Source organism: Mauremys reevesii, linkage group 3, assembly GCF_016161935.1.
Source record: "Mauremys reevesii isolate NIE-2019 linkage group 3, ASM1616193v1, whole genome shotgun sequence".
Taxonomy (NCBI): domain Eukaryota; kingdom Metazoa; phylum Chordata; order Testudines; family Geoemydidae; genus Mauremys; species Mauremys reevesii.
The window spans coordinates 128,762,482-128,780,139 of NC_052625.1; the positions used below are offsets into that span (position 1 = coordinate 128,762,482).

At 42.5% G+C, this 17,658-nt stretch overlaps 1 protein-coding gene across 1 annotated transcript in view; it reads left to right on the plus strand.

Annotated features, from left to right (window-relative positions):
* Nucleotides 1–17,658, plus strand: part of SEC63 (SEC63 homolog, protein translocation regulator) — a 108,532-nt gene that overhangs the window by 29,093 nt on the left and 61,781 nt on the right. The window contains exons 4-5 of the mRNA XM_039530266.1: nt 6,601–6,713; nt 14,264–14,325. Coding sequence (XP_039386200.1) covers nt 6,601–6,713; nt 14,264–14,325 — 175 coding nt within the window. The remainder of the gene's footprint in view (nt 1–6,600; nt 6,714–14,263; nt 14,326–17,658) is intronic.

Genomic DNA, 17,658 nt, shown 5'->3' on the forward strand with positions numbered 1-17,658 from the left:
GAGAAAAGAACATTTCCTTCTTACCTGTGAGCTTTTTTTCTAATGTCCTACATGTCTTCTGGTCTGGTCCACTTCCCCAGAGATTAACTAGTTTCAGAACTGAAGTAATTGGTTCTCTGTGTCTGAGAGCCAAATGCAAATTTTTAGCAGTACCTTGTTTTAGTGTCCATAGTGTGTGTGTAGGGTTTTTTTGGTGCATTCTGAATTTAAGATCCTAAATTCAAAGGCACTACCTGATGATACCTTGTCACTGTTGAGCATTTTTAAATATTAGCACTTATTACCAACCCCTTCTGATTCACAAGCCAGGTGACAGTGAAACCACTTTAATTGAATTTCAATTATTTTTTAATTAAATTTCACACTAATATTTTGTATAAGGAACATAACAAATGTACCTCCTAGCTAATTAATTCTGTATTAGCAGTATAGCATGCTGGCATGCCCCCTCCTCCTCCTGAATCTAGACAAAAGGCATGGTTGCTTCACCGGGATCACTCTGAAACCAGAGTGTAATGAAAATACAGTACACAAGGCCCAAGTACAAGAGATCCCCAAAGAAGAATTGAAGTTAAAGATTGCTGCAATGAACAGAGAAGCCATCAGTAAGAAGCTAGAGCTGTTCTAAACACCCAGAGGCAATACTAAACATTGTCCGTTGTAGAGTGGCATCACCATCAGTCAGTGTAAATGAACACACTTGGAATTCACGAAATGCAAGAATTTGAATGTAACTGTCCCATTGGTTCTATGATATGATACAATACCAAGGATAGTAGAGACACTAGTAGTGACAAAGCATGTACAGGTCAGTCCAACAAAGATATTTGATACAAACCTTATCTATTAAAGAATGATAGACTTAGAAGCAAGTTCACAAGGGGTTGACATCAAGAATATTTTTGTCATATGATTTGGATCCTTTACCAATATTCACTGACTCAGGTGACCTGAAGATTGCCATGGCTAAGTCTACCTAAAGAAGCAGCTGCAGACAAGAGGGGTCAATAAAACATATTCACAAGAAGGCACCTGCACAGTCATTGGTGGTTCTGCAATTCTTTGGGTAGTCAAGTGTTAGTAAGTAGTGTCATCAAGTACTCTGTGATCAATTTCAGAGGGTATGGCTACACTTACGGTTTGCAGCGCTGGTAGTTTGCAGCGCTGGTCATCCAGCTGTGTAGGAGCAGCGCTGGTGTGTGGCCACACTCACAGCTACCAGCGCTGGTGTGTGGCCACATTTGCAGCATTAGCAGCGCTGTTGGGAGTGATGCATTATAGGCAGCTATCCCAGCATTCAAGTGGCCGCAACGTGCTTTTCAAAAGAGGGGGGTGGAGTGGGGTCTAGTGTGACAGGGAGCGGGGGGAGAGAGAGAGTGGATTTTTGGAGCCAACACTGTGTGTTTAGCTTCCTGCCTTGAAAAATCAGAACATTTTTCCAACCCCTTAGTCTTAACTCTTAATTGCAAACAGCCTGCAGCCAACACGACTCCCCGCTGTTTCATTCGCTCCCTGCCTGCCTCTCATTTGATTGTTTACAGCCAGGTACAGATGATCACAGCAAACAGGAGCTCTGTTTTTTTTTTTATAGATAAGCAGCAAGGCAACGGAGCTCCGCGGAGCTCGTTCACAACAAAACAAAGAGAGGCTGCATAACAAAACAAAGAGTAATTTATAAAAGCATTCTGGGATACATCCTTATACCCTGGAGGCCAATCACAGCGCTGGTGTGTGGTCACACTTGATGACCAGCGCTGCAGCACCAGCGCTGGAATCCTTATTCCCCATGCTGAGTGAGGTGTACGGCCAGCGCTGCAGCCAGGGAGTTGCAGCGCTGGAAGTGCCCTGCAGGTGTGGCCACTTACTAATTGCAGCGCTGGTGGAGGCTTTCCAGTGCTGCAAATCGCCAGTGTAGCCATACCCAGAGTCTATATTGAACACGAGCTAGCAGCAGGTGATCTATACCTTGTCTTTGACAGGTACAAAAACTTCAGTGCAGAGTGGCACAAGATCTAGCAGAGCTACTGAAGCAAGCAGAGCGCATCAGTTCACTAGAACTACACAGTTACCTCCATAGAAAGTTGTCTTGATAGTTACTGAAATTCAGAAACGATTGACATCATTTATACAGAACTCATTTAAGACAAGAAGTTTCACCAGTGACGCACTAAAGCGCAAGCTAATAATAAAAGGTAGAGACAACACCCCAGTTGAAATAAACCAGCAAGGTGTGGCAATCAACAGGGGAGATACAGCCACCTCACATGAGGAAGCTGACAACATCCTTGTACAACGAATTGTGATTGCAAAAGAGAAACTAGTGGGAATATCCATATTATCAGATGATACTGATGTTTCTTACTCTTGTGCCATTGCCTTAAACAGGGCCTCACGTCTTTAGTGAATATGGATCAGTGAAAGAGAGCTATAACAGACATTTGTGCCGCTTCAGAGGAACACCAGAACATTGTACCAGGACTGTTAGCTGCCCATGTACTCTCAGGCTGTGATACAATAGTTTCTTGTTTTGTTCCCAGTAAAGGCACTGTGCTGAAAATTCTGTGAGTTGGATACTGCCTCTCTCTGTGGTGACATCAATGTATAACGGGCAGCAAAAATTGGCAAACATACCATGGGAAGACCAGAACTCAGTTCCTTATCACCACCAACTGAAACATTTATAGGAAATGTAAAATGAGCACATCTTCAGGCATATGTGTGGGAAAGGTGCTTTGGCCCCAGACGCTCCACTGCAGTACGGATGGATATGTGATGACAGTACCAAGTCTGTTTTCAAAAAACTGTACCAGACAATTTGTGCTTGCTCCCAGATACTCTGAAGTTAATAAAGTGCTCCTGTGAGGGTGATTCGCCTTGTAAATCAGAGATTTGGTTGCAGCAGCAACAAACCAGCATGTACCATATTCTGTGGATGCCAAGGAGGTGTGGTGTGTTGCAATGACCTGACAAAATCATCATTTGCAGATGAAAACAGCAATGACAAGAAGTGACATGTATTATTCGTATTGGGACACTCAGTTGTAGTTTGAATGAGAGGACACTAATAATTATGCTAAAATTATTGTAATTTGTTGAATACATTTATAATTTGAGTATTTTTCACATTAAAAAGTGGTTACTGTATCGAATGAAAACTAAGGTCTGTGCTATACCCCCAAGCCTCCTCTTATACCCTTATTATTCACATATGTATTATTGATATTGCAAATATTAAATATATGTATTTCATATATTAGAACTCTTCTGCTTTGATTTTTTTTATGCCCCATTTCATCCCACCCTCACCACACCTCTTGCCTAATCTTCCTGATTACGCAAGAGGTATGGTGAGGGTGGGGTGAAATATTGGTCTTTCAACATGCTTAAAAGCGGTAGTGTCATCAAGCAGATTCCAGTGTATGATCTTGACATACAAAATGAAAAAGCATGGACCCTAAAGCAAGGTTGACTACAGTGGCTGCTGGACTATCTCCCCTATTTTCCCAGATGAGAATGGAAAATACATGTTTGCATAGAGGAATGTTTGTCCGTTTGCTAAATCTCTGTTAGTAGATTCAGTTAGTGTTTTTTAGTTTTGGGAAGCTATAGTACTGGGGTTTTCCACAGATGGGCAGTCCTGGCCCCAGGCTGGCCATCACGCTGCGCGCTGCCTCTAGGCAGCAGGGAGAAAGGGAAAGCGCCACAGAACAGACTTGGCCGTAAGTATTAGAAAGGAAATTCACAGGTAAGAAGGAAATCTTCCTTTTTACGAGCCCACAAACAATTCTTACATTTTGCAGATGGATGGCATCATTTTTCTTTTCTCAACTTTGGTCATTACCATTTGACCTGACCTGTGTTCCCAGGGTCTCTTTCAGGATCGTGGTGGGCAATAATATTGGCTTTAGGTAAGAAGGAAATTCACTTCTCTTCCTGGAAAATGCTCTTCTCAAGGTTCTGTACAGTGGCAAAGATGAAGGAAATACACAAAATAATATGGTTCTTGGAGTGTTTTGGATTCAAGACAGACACAGGGTCAGGGTGCCAGGGAAGTTGATCACAGACCTGGATTGAGGAAGAATAGAGTCAGGTACAAGGAGATCTTATCTCAGAAGAATGTTAATAGAAGGTGAAGATGGCTGTAATGGAAACAAGCGGTGTCACAGAAACAAAAATACAATTCTTTTGTTGTACTTGATTGGGAATTCTGATGTCCCACATCGGCATGCTTTTAATGATCCAGAATTCTGGTTATGCAGAAATTCTGGGCATCCCCTTTGCATCTTACCGTATCTCATCCATTGGCAGAGATCGAGCTCCGGTTGTATATTCTCTGCTCCCTCAACTGGTAAATAAAGAGAATCAGATTTTGTTTTTTAAAGGGATCTTCCTGTTTCAGTTCAGGAAATAAATACCAGAAATAGATAGCATAGCACCTACCGGCTACAACACAATGATTCACTGAGGTTGTGGGGCACGGTTTCCTCCATGAATAACAGACATGCTCTAGTCATGACAATCAGTATGTCTGGGAAGGCTTTTAAATAAGCAGGAAGAACATGATTAGCCCTACTCCAGAAAGAAAATTTCCAGTTCTGGATGGAGCAAGGTTTCCTATTTCTTTGTGAGAGAGGACAGATTATCCATTGTGTTAGGGCACTTGCTTAGGACTTGGAGACCTGAGTTCAGTTCCCTTCTCTAAGTGACTTTGAGCAAGTCATTTAGCCTGTCCGTGCCTCAATTTCCTATCAGTAAAATGGGGATAATTATACTCTGTACCTCACAGGGATGTTGAGGATATATACATTAAAAATTTAGGTGCTCAGATACTGTGATAAAGGAGGTGCCATAAAAGTATCTTAGATATAGATATGTGCACTACCCATTAATGGGGAAGATGAAAACCAAGCCAAGCAGAGGTTGCATTGGCAGAGTGGCACCTGCATGCAGAAATATCTCATAGTGAAAATCCATGTTGTGTGCTGCTGATGGCACAGGTAACCTTAATTCTGGCACCTCCTAACTTTTGAGTACTTGACTTTTCAACCGTAATGTTCTTTTAATGTAGTTTGTATGCAATTTCCTACATTTTTGAAAAAGCAAACTGAAAAAACTGACTTAATCATGTGTCATGATGTTGACACCCACATGGGTTATCAGTAGGGTTGGAACCTTTAGCCCCACCACACAGGTCTCTGCTACTAGAACTGGCGGAGTAACTGATAGTAGTAGTAAGTGATCATCAGCCACCAGCACTAGAAGGGGATGGGGCACTTTGCGAGTGGATTTGGCTGATATTTGCTGACAGAGGAATCCTAAGACTCAGAAATCTTCGGTTCTACTTCCAGGATCTTGGGCTCTAGTGATCAGACTCTTCTGCTCATTTTCCCCAAGTTTTGACTTTGCAACTCTAATGTTCTCTTAGGTCTGGTCTACACTACGGGGGGGGGAGGGGTCGAACTAAGGTACGCGACTTCAGCTACGCAAATAGCGTAGCTGAAGTCGAACTACCTTAGTTCGACTGACTTACCTGTCCAGACGCGGCGGGGTCGAACTCCACGGCTCCAATGTCGACTCCGCCACCGCCGTTCGCGGTGGTGGAGTTCGAACTATCACGTCTTGATTAGACGCGATAGTTCGAACTCCGAGAAGTCGAACTCACCGCGTCAACCCGCGCTGTAAGTATGGACCTACCCTTAGTGTGTGTGTACACATAATATAGGATGTTATGCATTTTGGATGTCCAACACTTAAGAATCATCCTGCTTCCCATCCTGTAGGTATACTGCTATGATAATCCCTTTGTAAGGGGTCTGTGGACCTTAGCATGAAGTAGAATTGGAAAATATATTTGTACTTACCTGAAAACTTCTTTTCTTTGAGTAATAAGGTTCACAGATCTGACACACCCTGGAAAGAAATGGATCATCCAGAACAGAGATGAAAATAATCATCCAGGAATTTGGGTTTGTCCTCATTACTGGAATTTACCATGCTTTGTGGCAGGAGATACTGTTCGTTGTCCTCAAAATATAGTTAACACAATATTCGAGTTCCGTGCTATGGAAGCTAGCTAAACTAGAGGGAATTTTGGGGTGGGGGGTGGGGCATTCCATTCTTTCCAGTGACTGACAGGTCTGGTTCTGCACCCAAGCTGCAAACAAGCTGAGGTACTCATTGTAGTAGATCTGTTGAACTTATTATCCAGAGACAGGAAGTCTTGAGGTAAGTGCAGATAAGTGTTTCCTGATCACAAGATATGTTCAGCTGAGTGTTAGATTTATATCAGTTGAAGAAAATCCTTTTTTTTGTTTTGATGGATGAAAAAGATCATTCAGACAGCCCCTTCCAGCTCTGTCTTCTGAAAATTTTCAGTGTTAAATTGCATCACAGGGTTTGAATTCTGCAGGTTTAATGATATTTGGTTTTTTTAAAAAAGAAAATGCTTTGAATGTATATTTTGCTGTTTGAATAGAACTCCCTATCCTTATGCTGATTGGTTCAGAAAAATACTGCAATCAAAGAGAAACATGTAGAATAGGCGTTTTTGGTGTAATGTGTTTTGGTAATACAGTACTAACATGAAGCTTTTCTTTTAAGGGAGCAACTGTATTGGAAATTAAAAAACAATACCGTGCGCTGTCACTAAAATACCATCCAGATAAAGGAGGAGATGAAGTTATGTTCATGAGGATTGCAAAGGCTTATGCAGCGTAAGTTCCTGTCTGTTTCACAGAGTAGGAGCTTGGTGTAGGTGGGTGGGAGGGAAATCAAAATATAACCTTAGGATATCAGCAGAGACTAACTTTGATATCATCTATGAATACTAATTCAATTAAATACATAATAAAGTTCAGCTGCTTTTCAGTCTGACAACTGACTTATTTACTATCCAACTGAATTGTTTCTAGCAGTATTTGTCAATATGCTCTAAAATGCTAATTTGATTCAACTTTGACTTCAGATAGTTGATATGGTGATATACTTTCTATGATGTAAAGTTAAAATTGTGTTGAACAAAATGAGTACTGTCTTGCTTTAAACTAATTTTCAAAATTGCCATAAAAGGTTAAATATTTGATAGCATAATTTTGGGGTTTGAAGCATCAGTGTACTGTTCATTTTCATCTGGCAATAAAGGTAGCTACAACTAAAGGGAAAGAGACATTGTTTCAATTCTTCTGCTTTCATCCACTAGTGGAGACATCCCATTTTGATCTCTGACTCATTTCTTTTGGAACATTCCCTCACCACCTTCTTTACCTCTATTGTCTTCTTGCCTGGCTTGTTCTCCAGACCTTTGAATTTCATGCTGTCTTATTTCTTTGATTTAATGGCCTTCTCAAATTACCCTAGTAGTTTTTAACTGACTCTTGCTAAATCCTTATATACTGTAAAATGATCATTTAAGATGAACTGTGTATTAGAAGTGGTCCTTAGAGCAGGTTTTGTTGTAGAACAGGAGACAGAGTTTTTTACGGAGCCAGCCCAAAACTATGGAATGAACTCTCACAGGAACTAAAGACCATCACAAATCTCTCCACCCTCTGCCCTAAGTGAAAGGCATGTTCCTTTGATCTTGATTTCTCTAATATAAGCATATACCATGTGTATTTAAAACAAACAAACAAAAAAAATCGAAACAAGCACTCCATTACATGCAGCTCTACCTCTCAGGGAAAAGGATGAGAGAACAAACACGTGACAGATGTTAGTCATGTTGTTTAATGCACTATTGGAATGCACTCAGATGCTAAGGTGATGAGCCCACTTTAAGAACTTGTTATAGGATAGAGTAGAAGACAAATTTCTGTGTTAAATGCTTTACTTAAATGCTGATTTTTTTTGGTCAAAATTCTAGACTATGTTTAATAGGGTGTTTTGAGGAAAGTTGTCCCTTGTTTCAATGGTAAACTGCCTAATTAACAATTGCTAGCCAGGTGGCTTGTTACAGATTCAGTAATATCTTGTTTGAAATCATTGTTTCAAATCACCGTTTGAAATCTGTAAATTAAACACAGCTAGAGTACATAACAGTATGTTCATGGTGGAGCCAGAGCAGAGATACCAGATGGTGCCCCAAAAATTGGTGTCCAGTGAATAGTCTGGCAGAAGGGGTTTATAAAATGTCCTTTATCTGTATTCAGTGTGTTGCCAAAGCTGTAGATTTTGAGTGACTGCTTTTTAAAATGAGTCTGTTTTGGTTTTGCTCAGTTTATCTGGTATTGTTTGGACAGCTAGGATTAACTTCCTTGGACTCAGTGTCTGTGTGATACTAAATTAATGGAACTTTTATAGCTGAGAATTTAAACACATGTCAAGATAGTTCTACTTTCCAGAATGACTGTCATATCCCTTGCACTTACATAATTTGTATTTGTCTTAATATAAATTGTGCAGCATGACTGAGTTACTGTTCTGTGGGACCCATAACCTTAAAATTCTTGACTTGTGCATTTAATTTCTCAACCAGTAACATAGTTTTTGTGCTGAATTATGTGCAATGTGAGTTTCAGATGGATGAGTCTCCAGATGTATTTATATAGCTAAACCTCTGCACCCTAATGTGGCTCTTATTTTTTAAAAAAAGTCACTTATGTACATGAGTTTCAAACACATACAACTTTATTTTAAAATTAGTTTTTTTCAGGTCATAGGAACCTGTCATTGAGCTGCGGAATTGCCTAGAAAAGCTGTAGCTGTTGGGGGTGCATGAGTGATTTTGCATGAGGTTGATGTTAACACTCTGCTCTGTTTAAGGAGGTGCACCTCCAGCTGCCCCAGTCTCTTTCTGAGTAGTAGAAAACTAAATGGAATGCACCTTTGTGTCCTTAGGAGAGATTATTATAGTCTAGTTCTTTTAATATTTGTAAATAGTTTGTGTTAGTATAGAATAGCATGATGTGTGTAGCTGCCTGTTTGGTGTATCCTGAGCCCTGTAAGTGCATCAAGAACTGCACTTCCTGCTCTTCAATAATTCTGAAGACAGATGCTCATATCTGAGATCTTGTGTGTGTGTATTACTCTGGAAAGTCTCCTGGTAGGGACTATACCAGCCTCCATGTCAAAGTCCTCTAAGGTACATCCTAGGATGCAATTTCTCATCCAAGGATCAGTGCCACTCTCCTTATTGAGTCAGCTAAACCAAAAGTGGCATCAAAAACCTCACATGGATGATGCCAAGACTCCTCACTGGATACCAATTTTTTGGGCACCATCTGATATCTATGCTCTGGCTCCACTTTTGCAGGTCTCTCCTGCAATCCCTCAGGGTGAGAGAAAGGAGAAAAGGAAACATTTGACCTCACTAGACAGCCATAAGCATCATCATCATCATCATCATTCCTCCTCTTACCTGCATCTGATAATGTGAGGGCCTTAGAGATTCTTGACCTGCACTAATGTCACCTGCCTTCAATGCTCCTTTGAAGCCAGATGTTTTGTCACTTATAAATCTGGATAATTCACTTTTGCAGACCCTGGTAACACCATCAGTATCTCCGTGCCTGAGGAGGGGTCTTCCATCGAGGCTATGCCTCTGTATGCAGTTTGACTTGACAGTTACTGACTTTGGTTTCCGTCCAGAATGTCCTGAGGAATACGGGATCCCTTTGAAATTGAACCTGGAAGGCCCACTACCTTGTTCGATGGAGCCCAGTCACCTTTCTTTCCCTAAATACAGAAGTCTGAGGGGCTCTCGTTCAGGGCCTTCTCCAGCTCCTCTTTTGGCCACGCAATCAGGACTCCCTGCTGGAAGTTGCCAAGCCTAACCTGGTGATGAACTCAGCACTTTCATTAACACTAGCACCCTTTCTTTGCTTGATGCCCCTGCCTCCACTGATGTTCATTTTTCAGTTGCTGCCAAATTCGGCACCACTGGATCCACAAAAGGAATTGCTTCTGTCATGTGAGTGGGATGAGACCCCCCGCTCTGAGGGGTGGTACAAAGCTCCTGTCAAAGAATGTACGAATGGTATCTCGCTGGAGGATCAGGATCAGGACTGACACTTCATAATTTTCTCCACCTGATAATCAGAGGCAATTCCAATTGCTTTTGGAGAGAGTGGCTAATACCTTCCAGTATCAAGTGGATGTGTTGGCACTGGAGTAACCTGATCCCTTCTTTGATATTTTTCCAGCTGCAAATTAAAGAGAAGCAGGCCATCCCTATCATTTCAGGTGTCCTAAATCTGATCAAGGATATTTTGCTCTCTCCTTTTTCCTTTCTACTAGCACCCAGGGGAGCTCACAGGATGTGCCTTGTGCCAAGTGAGAGGCATCAGTTTCTACTCCAACACCCTGGAGCTAATACCATGATGGTTCCACAGCAAAGGAAGCAGCCAGAGGTAACAAAGCTTCTCACTTTGCCCCTTCAGAAAGGGAAGAATGCAGACTAGGTGCCTGGGCAGAACAATTTAAGAAGGTGCCTCAGGTTAAGATCTGCAAGCCTCCTGAATCCCAGGAAAATATTAAAGACCTTCCTTTCACAGGCATGGGCCTCTTCAGTGACAGGACTGATGACACTGGAAAAGATTACCATGAAGGTTGCTGCCATGTCTTTGGGCATGACTCGGTCCATATCCTCTATTCTGAGGAGAGCTTCCTACCTGTCACTTCATCTCCAAAAGTGGTCCCTGTCTCTGCAACAATAGCAGATGCAGCCTCAAGGGGGCAATGATTGCCTTCTTCCAAAATGGCTGTTAGCAAACTGTCATAACAGAATAGGAGTCGGATACTTTGTTATACATCAGCTCACCCTGTGACATCAGTTTCCAAGCAGCAGTTCTGATGGGATGGTCAAGAGCTGCGTGATGAAATCTATTACTGAACCAATCCTCCTGCCCTTCTCTCTCCTATTTTTACATTGTCTGGTGCAGGTTACTTTAGATTGTTGCGTACCAGACACAATCCATGATGGTTACTCCATTCAATTCTGTACCAAATCACATTGCTTTCATCCCCCTCCTCTCTCTCTCTCTCTTGCGGGACCTATCTTATAAGAAAGTCCTGCTAAAAGGAAGTGAGTCCCCTCCTACGGAAGAAAGCCGTAGTGGGAAATGTCAAGAAATTGATCAAAACATTCAAGTTCAGGATACTCATGCCAGAAGACATCATTCCTTACTTTTTCAGGGGGATTGGTAGGTGGCTCACTACTTTCTTGTGGCAGTCAAATGCACACACTTCAAGTTTCTCAGGTTCCATGCGGGCACAGGTCCATTACCATTTCAGAGTCCTTCCATTAGGATTATCTACAGCACTGAGAGTCCTTCACAAAGCCTCTCTCATTAGTAGCTACATATCTCAGATGCTAGGGCATGTTCAGTTACCTGTACATGTGCGACTGGCTCCTAACAGCCACTTTTATCACAGAAGAGAGATCCTGCTGACCTTATATGTGCAACCTCTTGCAGTCTCTGCTAAGCAGCTGAGAGAAAATCATCTGTCCAATCTGCATGGAGTATTGCCTTCACTGGAGCAATCCTAGACTCCAAGTCAGGGCCTTTCTCTCAGAAGAGATTCCTAAAAATAAGACTCCTTGATAATCCTCAAACACGCAGTACAAGCCACACAGTTCTTAAGACTCCTAGGCCTGAGAGATTTCTTGAACTCTGTTGCATCTTTTGATCATTAGTATGGCCCTGCCAAATTCACAGCCATGAAATTAGACCTCCCCCATGAAATCTAGCTAAATGAAGGGAGAAGGAGGGGGAGGGATGGGGCAACCCAGCCAGGGGCTCCATCTGTTAGTCTGCCAGGCTGGGACTTTCTCTTCCCCAGCACGGCTGCTCTTGGTGAGAGATCAGCCCCACCTCCAGGTACCTCCCCAGCTGCAGGAAGCTCTGTGGTTGCGCTGCCTTTAGAACTGGACTCTGAAGGCAGCAGCCATGGAGATTCTTGCAGACGGAGGAAGTTCCCGGAGATGGAGGTGGATCTGATCTCCCCCATGCTGCTGGGAGTGCCCCACCCTGGGGTTCCTAGCTGCTAGTCCCAGCCAGGCTGGGAGGGGACAGGACTTTGTCGTCTTCTCCCCAGCTGTTCTTGGAGCAGAGGGTTAGGAGATCAGACCCTCCTCCAAGTACCTCCCCGGGCTGCAGGAAGCACCATGGCTGCACTGCCTTCAGAGCTGTACTTCCTGCTTCAGAGCTGGATTCTGAAGGCACACAGAAGTCACCCTCAGTTCTGTGCGCACAGATAAGAGGTCTCATGAGAAATGCCTGCTGGTGTGGAGCAAACCCCTTGTAAGTCTTCTCTCCCATCACCTTGATACCTAGGGTTATAAGGAAGATGAGGTTAGACAGAGCCAGCAACTTGATAACACCAGTGTGGCTGTGCCTGCACAGGTACATCTTCTGCAGGTGGCGAGGGAACGGTCATTACTGATACCTCTGTCTCCAGACCACTTATCTCAGCAGAAAGGGAAGGTCCTACATCCAAATTCAGAGACTCTCCCTCAAGTAGCATGGAGGAGATTAGTTTACTAATTAGCATGGACTGCTTCTATACATAGAGGATTCAGGCCATTATTTTACATTTTAGAAAGAGTTCTTCCTTGAAGTGTTACGAATAGGGCTGGTCAAAACATTTCCATTGAAACAGTTTTTGACTTAACACATTTTTTTCTTGAAAAGTGTTTGTTTTTCAGTTGAAAATGTTAATATTTTTGTCAAAATATTTCAGCTGAAAACAAATACTTCAGCCAAAACTGAGAGTTGTAAGTTGCTCCTCATGTATCCATTCTCCTCTAGGGGCTAGGATCTCCATCTGGACTACATCTCCCATAGTGCAACAGTGTCTCCCCTCTTAGAGTACGCTGTGCATGAGGGAATCCCTGGCTGTAGACCACTGTGGGAGGCGTAGTCCAGTTGGGGTCCCAACCAATAGAAGAGGATGGGAAACATGAGGAGCATACTACAGCTCATACTTTTGGCTGAGGTATTTGAGTGTTCAGTAAAAAATTGAAATGTTATGTGGAAAATCAATTAAAAGGTTTCATTTTCATCAAACTTTTTTGCAGAAAAGAACCCTTTTCTGGATTAGCTCTACTTGTAAACAGAAACGGAAATGATTTACCATTTGGAGCGATAGTAAAGACTCTTAACTGGAGGTCCTGTAGTTCTAGAGCAGGGGTGGGCAAACTACGGCCCGGGGGCCGCATCTGGCCCTTCAGACATTTTAATTTGGCCCTCGAGCTCCCGACGGGAAGCGGGGTCCAGGGCTTGCCCTGCTCTGCCTGTGTCGTGGCTCTGTGCGGCTCCCAGAAGCAGCGGCATGTCCTCCCTCCAGCTCCTATGCGTAGGGGCAGCCAGGGGGCTCCACATGCTGCCCCTACCCCAAGCGCCACTCCCGCAGCTCCCATTAGCCGGGAACTGTGAGCATTCATGGCCTGCCATACAATTTCCATACCCAGATGTGGCCCTCAGGCCAAAAAGTTTGCCCACCCCTGTTCTAGAGTATCTGTTACCCCTTAGGTCTCAGGGTTCAGCCTTAGCCTCCTATAAGGTTCATTTGGCAATATATGCTCACCGTGATTTTAAGAACAAACCTCTTCTCTCAACCCATGGTGTTCAGGTTCCTTAAGAGTATAATGAATGTTTCCCTACCATCAGAGAGAGCCTCCAGTGTCTTGGTACTTAAATCTTGTCCAACCAAAGTGTGGTCTGTTGTTTTGAGTGCCTCTGCTGTTCCCAGTTGAGGTAGTATCTCTTGGATACCACCTCTTAGGTAGCCAAGTCCCTCATGTAATTTAATAAATTAAACCAACACTTAAGCTCTGCCTGGAAACTTAGGCAGCAGATTGTGTGCTCTTGGTATAAAATGTCACATTCTGCATTAATTTAAGTGGGCTAGTTTCTTCAAAAGGCTTTTGTTTTAAAGTACATGTAATATCATCAATACCTACTTTGCGTTGTTATGAATCTTCTCTGGCTTTGAATGTTGAACCTACCTTTATTTTGGCCAGCATGTATTGATGTAGAGCTTTTAAAGCTTATACTTTCCCCTCTCCTAAGTAACTGAAGACACTACTACAGAATTCTATGCCTTTCCAGGTGTGAGGAGCTGAAGATTAAGCTTAGAATTCAGATTCCTGTCTTCTCCTTTGTCATACATTCTGCTACTTTTAGGCCATCAAACCAAACCAGATCTCAAATGTATTTAATGGGGCTTCATAGCTTTTTGTTTGTTTGTTTAAATCTGTATTATTAATGATGCAGAGAAACTTACTGTACATTCTACTAACTTGCTAACTTTTCTTTAAAATTAGTTTAACTGATGAAGAATCTCGAAAAAATTGGGAAGAATTTGGCAACCCAGATGGGCCACAAGGTAATAATTATAAGTGATATTTTTACTGTAGCTGTTGAACCACAAGCTGTGTAGTACCTCAGTACAGTTGAGTCAGACTCATTTCTCAGTGTATGTAAAATAATTTTTTTAATTTAGCTGAAGGAACGTGGTGGTTCTCAAAATCTAAAATTTTAGAAATAAGGGTTCTATGATAGATGGGGAACCCAGAAAGGCTTTGCTAATTTAGAATTGTTGTTAGAACTTTGTTTTAGACAGTCTGCCAATTTCAGTAAGTATCCAGAGAGAATTACCAGTAATTAACAGAATAGAGGGCATGAGTTGCAAACAAAAAAATGTAATCTTTTTAGTTGTCTTATAAACATTTCAAAAACATTTTCAGTGCCAGTAACCTTTCAAATGTTTCTTTATAACATGAAGATCTGCTAAAGAGAAATTACAGAAAGCTGTTTACTTCATTATAACCTATAAGCTTTAAATGTATGAACGGAGGTCTTTCATTAAGTTGGACAATGTTATTCCAAAAATTCATGCCTGTACACTGTTATGGCTCTATACTGCTAGCACTTTGTTATAGAACTCCCATTGATGTCAGTGGGAGTGAGATGTCTTCCCTTCTTAATACTTAAGGGTCAGATTCTGCCACGTTTACATTAAGGTGCTACTTCATAACATGACTAAAGGTGACAAACGGGCCCTCCATAAGGTGCTCAAAGTAATATTAGAACTGGTCACACTTTGTATTGTAGCATTAAGAGTATTAAGATAAATTCCAGAACAAAAACCTTTTAATACAAATTTAAAGTGCAATAGAAATATAAAAATGTTAGGAAACTTTCAGTTAAGATTTCCCACACTAACAATAACTTGTAAGTACAGCATATGTTACAATGGAGATAGATTAACAAAACAATAAAAAGAACTCCCAAACTTTACTTTTTCCCACAAAAGGTGAGAGTGTTGCAACTCTCTTCCCAGGTGTGATGGGGGCTCAGAGGACTGGGCAACCTTGTGATTAGTGCACAGATACTTCTCTCCTGCAACCTGTCCAACACCCTTTGCTTAGGCTTTTGAGCAATTTTTAACCTGTTCCTCCAGTCTCGGAGCATGGTCAGAAGCTCTGGAGGAGTGGGGCTACCTGGGCCCAGTATTGTCTTTTAACCCCTTCAGGCCTAGCGTGGGGTTTGTATACCCCATCACACCAGGCTCCAACAGTAATGACATTCCATCATGTATAGCGTGCTTCCAAATCCTAACATGCCACACTTTCAACGTTTCCAAATACTTTGTACAGTCTGGAATGTGACTGCCTGGGAAGCCCAGAGCAGGTCTAATTTAACACGGGCATTGCAGTTACCTGGGTGATTGGCTGCAGATGCCATCAAAGACTCCTCTCACTAGAGAAGAAGGCATCAGGCCACGTCCAAAATGACTCTAGTAGATCACAAGGCATTGGTACCAAAGACTGAAGCCTTGTGAGTGGCCCCCTCACCTCTGTTTTCATAAGAACATAAGAACGGCCCTACCGGGTCAGACCAAAAGTCCGTCTAGCCCAGTATCCTGTCTACCGACAGTGGCCAATGCCAGGTGCCCCAGAGAGAGTGAACCTAACAGGCAATGATCAAGTGATCTCTCTCCTGTCATCCATCTCCATCCTCTGACAAACAGAGGCTAGGGACACCATTCCTTACCCATCCTGGCTAATAGCTATTTATGGACTTAACCACCATGAATTTACGCAGTTCTCTTTTAAACGCTGTTATAGTCCTATCCTTCACAACCTCCTCTTGAATTCACAGTAAATCCAATACAACCTGTTCTCAAGTACATCACTGTTTTTTAACCAAGCTACACTGCAAAAGTCCCACAACATAGTCCACACCAACTCCATGCACACAATCTTTAAAAACCTGGCTCTGTTTTCACCATCCTGGTGTCTTACACCAGACCTGGACTCTTTCAGTTGTCCTCTGTCCCTCCACCAGGACAGCCAACTCAGGCCTTCCTTCTGGAGCACAACCATGCTCTTCCCAGTGGGAGCTCACAGCCCTTCCACTGGGAGCCTCTCCTGGTTCCTCTGGGACCCAACTTCATGGCAATGAGATGCCAGTGGGGTAAGCCTCTCCGCTACTCCCTCCCTTCAGCCCTCTGCTCCAGTTTAGAGGCAGCAGGCATCTCCCTCTGCGGCTCCTGCCTGCCTTCAGCTCTCTAGTCCTGGTTCTCTCAGACAGAAAATCCTTTGTTGCTCTTGTGCTTTCAGCCCTCTGTCAGGAATCTCACTTCCTGACCAAATCAGTCTGCTCTGACCCTTTTAACTCACTCTTATGTCTCTTATAGTTTCCTAGATGCTGCTCCGCTCTCTTAATTAGCTCAGACAGGGAGCACCTGAACAGGAATAGGAGAGCTGAGCTCAGTTTCAGGCCAGCCATCCTGTTACAAGTCACTACTGATTTTATTTTGTGAAGGTATGGCAATGGGCATTGTGTGGATAATCATAAGTTTGGAGACTTAGACTTTGCAGAAGACATCTGTCTGATAAATAAATCAGTTGAAGCTATGCAGTGAAAGACAGATGTTCTCTCAAATTCTGCCGAGCAAATAGGTCTTATCAGGAAATCAAAAATTGAAGTTAGGAACATTCATTTACCTGCTGATGATTTTATCTACTTGGAAGGTGAAGCCTGGCAAAGCTGTTAATAAATTTATTTATCTGGGTAATGTCATTCACCATAGTGCATGTTTGATATAAAGTCCAGAATAAAGAAAGAAAGTGCCATATCTCAAAACAGTATGGCTCTCCAGTGTGACTAGCAAAAAGACCCAACTTAAGATCTTTAGAAGCAACATCCTAAGCATCCTTGTATATGGGACAGGCTCATTTTTCCCTAGGACTCTATCTAGGACAAACAGCTTTCAGTGCAGGTGTCTGTGTAGAGTATTCAAAGTAAAATGAACTTATAGAATAAGTAATGAACAGTTCCTAGAATGGGCACAACTACATACAACAATGCAAGTAGAAAAGAAGAGAGAGACAGACATATTTGGGATATCTTTTAAGAATGCCTGATGATAAGCTACCTAAACTAGCATTTCATTGGTAACTCAGCAAGAGATGGAGAGGCTGACCAGAGGCACACTCCATAGCACAATAATGGCTGAAGTAGTATGATTAAATTTGAATATAAAAGACCTGGAAAAACAAGCCCAGCAGAGTGGTGATTGACACTGTTTGACTTCTGTCTTATGTATCTGATGGTGCGGGACTGATGAGGATCTAATGTTATTTGGCAGCTTAAAAAAAAGTAGGGCTAGCACCATGTGACCAGCCAGATTGCCACAGACCACTTGTTTTCG